The 3492-nt window shown below is 32.4% G+C and overlaps 1 protein-coding gene across 1 annotated transcript; it reads right to left on the bottom strand.

Annotated features, from left to right (window-relative positions):
• Nucleotides 1-606: 606 nt before the first annotated feature.
• On the bottom strand, nt 607-1616 carry LOC107853349. The gene is made up of 2 exons (XM_016698353.1): nt 1224-1616; nt 607-1023 (listed from the first exon to the last, which is right to left on the bottom strand). Exons 1-2 carry the CDS (start codon nt 1614-1616, stop codon nt 607-609), a joined length of 810 nt encoding a protein of 269 aa, XP_016553839.1.
• Between the last annotated feature and the right edge of the window lie 1876 nt (nt 1617-3492).

Here is a 3492-nt window from a genome sequence, read left to right as displayed (position 1 = left end):
ATTTTGAAAACTTTTTATTAGAATGTTGATATTGTTTTCTTTATGTATAAGGGTGTATTGATTTTTATACTTATATATGCGTGTTGAATTTGATACCTATATACCATGAACTAAATGTACCCAGAAGAAGAATATATAGCATGACTACCATTATAGTCATGCTATGATGAACAACAATAAGAGAAAGACTTTCTCCTTGGGCACATACATATAACCTGTAATGATGTCATTTAACTAGTACTGTATATTGTACAGATGACACTCAAAAGTATGTATTGGATGAAACTCGCGCATGGACTTATATATATACACATCATACTACTAAATAAATTCATCAAAAATATATCATAAAGACAATAAAAAGTAGAAGTTGAAATCCATATAATGTCGAAATATTTCATTAGCAATCAAACTAAGAAGCATAAAAGTAGTCTTAGGCATCATCTATTACATTTCATGTAGAAGTAGCCAACTTTTCACATTTCAGCTTAAAATGTAAAATCAACTTCTGTAATATGTTTTGCAATCTAGAATGAACTGGCCTATTTGAAAAAATAAAAGAGGAACTATAAGAATGTCGTATTAAATTCTTGTTGGGGTATTTGTTCAGGTTCTTTGATTGTGTCCAACCTTTCTACACCGTCCACATGATACTTTCTGTGCAGACATGTAGTACATAAATATGCCTTTGCCTCGATTGTTATTCCTTGGTCTACCTGGTCTCGATTTCCAGATTGGCGGGAGTACTATGATATCCGATACTTCTGTTGGAATGTTCCATATTGTTTCATCAGGAAGTGGAATAGCTGGAAATTCATAGGCTTTCAAATAGTTTTTCTTTGAATAATAAGCTGTACAGTAGGATTGCACATTCATATTAGTGTAACTCAATACTGCCATAGCACATGGGATTCCATCAACCTGAAATTGTAGGTAGCTATACCTTTTTTCACACATACACACAATGCTTTGCTTTTGAGTTTCATCAATCACACCATACACATGACTGGTAGAAGCCATTACCTGTAATATACAATAAAATATTAAGCAACTGTACCATACCACATTTTAGTCAGTATGAAATACAAATAACAACACCGTTTCTTTACCTTCATTTTATCTAATAAAATGAGATTTTCCCTCATTATTATGTGGTACTTGTTCCCCAATTCAGTAAATGTTGTATGTGTATTTATTCTATTTTCATTATTCCATTTCATTACCAAATCCATCATGAATTGTAGCAGTTTATTTACTGGTAGTTCTCTTGCCTCTCTATTTGCTGAATTTAGTGACTCTTCTATATTCGAAGTCATCACCATGGACCTATTGACACTTGAATGTAATATGGACCATTTTTCATAGCCAATTTCAAATAGGTAAGGCCTCAGCCTCTTATCGATTTTGTCTGCATCTTCCATTAGTCGATCAAAATCTGCCTTTATGTAAGTTCGAGCCATTGCAAAAAAGATTCCCTTTAGCTGCTTCTGATTCCTCTTGAATTTTTCTTTGATGTTGTTCCATTGATGATAGATGCATATACAATGAGCTGTATTTGGATATATCTTTGCAGTAACCTTTAAAATACTTTCATGTCGATCAGATACTATGGACATATTTTTTTTTCACCATATGCTATTTCATACTAAAAAACAATTCTCATGAAACATCATTTTCAGAATCCACAATAGAATATGCTAATGGTAGAATTTTCCCTGATTATACAAGTGAAAAAAGTCAAACATCTTAGACTAGTATGAATAACGAATATTAAGCTTTTCAATTTGTAATTGTGTTAAAAAGTTAAATTTCTACATCTTTTAAGGAAGTACTATTGTATCTAAAAAAGTCATTAAACTGACCTACTACATCAAACACGCTAGCACATAACATGGTACCCCGACATGCTGTTTTAAGGAAAGCACCATCAACAACTATTGTTGGATGCAATATTCCCATCCTTTAATGGATGCATTCAATGCAACAAAAGCATACAGAAAGTGATTGTCCTCTGTCTTGTATGGCCTTATATATGATCCTGGATTGATTGTATTTACCATATATAAGTAAGCTGGCAGATTAGCATATGATTCATGCAGGGAACCTATGACTAGTTCAATTGCCTTTTCTTTTGCTTTGTATGCTTTTTTGTAGTTCATTCTAATCCTATGAATATTTCTCATTTCATCCATGATCTCTGCAGGAGTGAATGATGATTTCAGATTTAGATACTTGTTCTTTACCATTTCAGCAATGGTTAATAAAGTAGCATGATATTCTGAAAGAATTCTATCCACAATTGCACAGGTGTGAACATTAAAGAATCTTGTCACCACGGAGACCTCTGACTATTTTTGACTTGAAGATCAAAAACTCTATTGACATTTTTATTCGCGCATTGCAGATAGTACCTGTATAAATACATTTACACAAAACAATGTTAGTTCTATTTGAATATTTTAGTTACAATAGCTCACTCGGTTAAACTACTTATTGTAAATTTTAGGTGCAGAAATCTCATCTCAGGTTGGAATATGCTACAGACAACTTGGGAACAACTTCCCTATACCAACAAAATCATTTGACTTAATCAAAGCTTTCAAAGCCAAAAGATTCAAAATCTATATTGCAAATCCAGAACTCCTTAAAGCTCTTAAAGGCACCGACCTTTAAGTTTCAGTCATGGTCCCAAATGAACGTACTAATAACATCACTACAAATCAAACCTTAGCCGACCAATGAGCCAAAACCAATGTTGCACACACCATGATCTGTTCCGTCCTTGTTGGAAATAAAATCCTCATTAACCCACCCAAAATCTATCATTTTAAGCCCTCTGTAGATAAAACTCCACAAAGGGTCACAAGCAGTAAGTAGGGCAAATCTATTTTTGACCTTCTCGGTTCAACGTTTTTGATGTATTCTATTTTCTTACTAGAAAAAAAGTCTTTTATAATGAGATAATGTAGGTTTCTTACTTGCTAATAAGATAAAAAATGTCATTTATTTGATGAGAAATAAAAATGATTATTGAATTTTAGTCAATTACATAACAGACAACTCACATCCTTGCATATGCAGTTTCTATAACCAATTGATACTGTTTTATACCAGATTTATACACTGTTATACCATAATGATACACTTTTATTCAAAAAAGATAAGGGGAACCTATGCATGCATATAGAGTTTATATACTCAATTGATACTCTTTTATTCCACATTGATATAATTTTCTTAAAAATAGAGAAGGGGAAGCTATGCATGCACATACAGTTTCTATACCCAACTGACAGTGTTTTATACCATATTGATACACTTTTATACCACATAGATACACTTTTTTAAAGAGAGAGAAGGCAAATCTATGCATGTATATGTAGTATCTATACTCAATTGATACACTTCTATAGCCCATTGATACACTTTTTGTAGAGAGAGAGAAGGGAAATCTATACATGCATATGCAGTCTCTATACTCAATTGATACAC

This window comes from Capsicum annuum, chromosome 7, assembly GCF_002878395.1.
Source record: "Capsicum annuum cultivar UCD-10X-F1 chromosome 7, UCD10Xv1.1, whole genome shotgun sequence".
In the NCBI taxonomy this organism is placed as follows: Eukaryota; Viridiplantae; Streptophyta; class Magnoliopsida; order Solanales; family Solanaceae; genus Capsicum; species Capsicum annuum.
The sequence above is the reverse complement of the archived record's forward strand: the minus strand, read 5'-3'. Positions and strand labels throughout refer to the sequence as shown.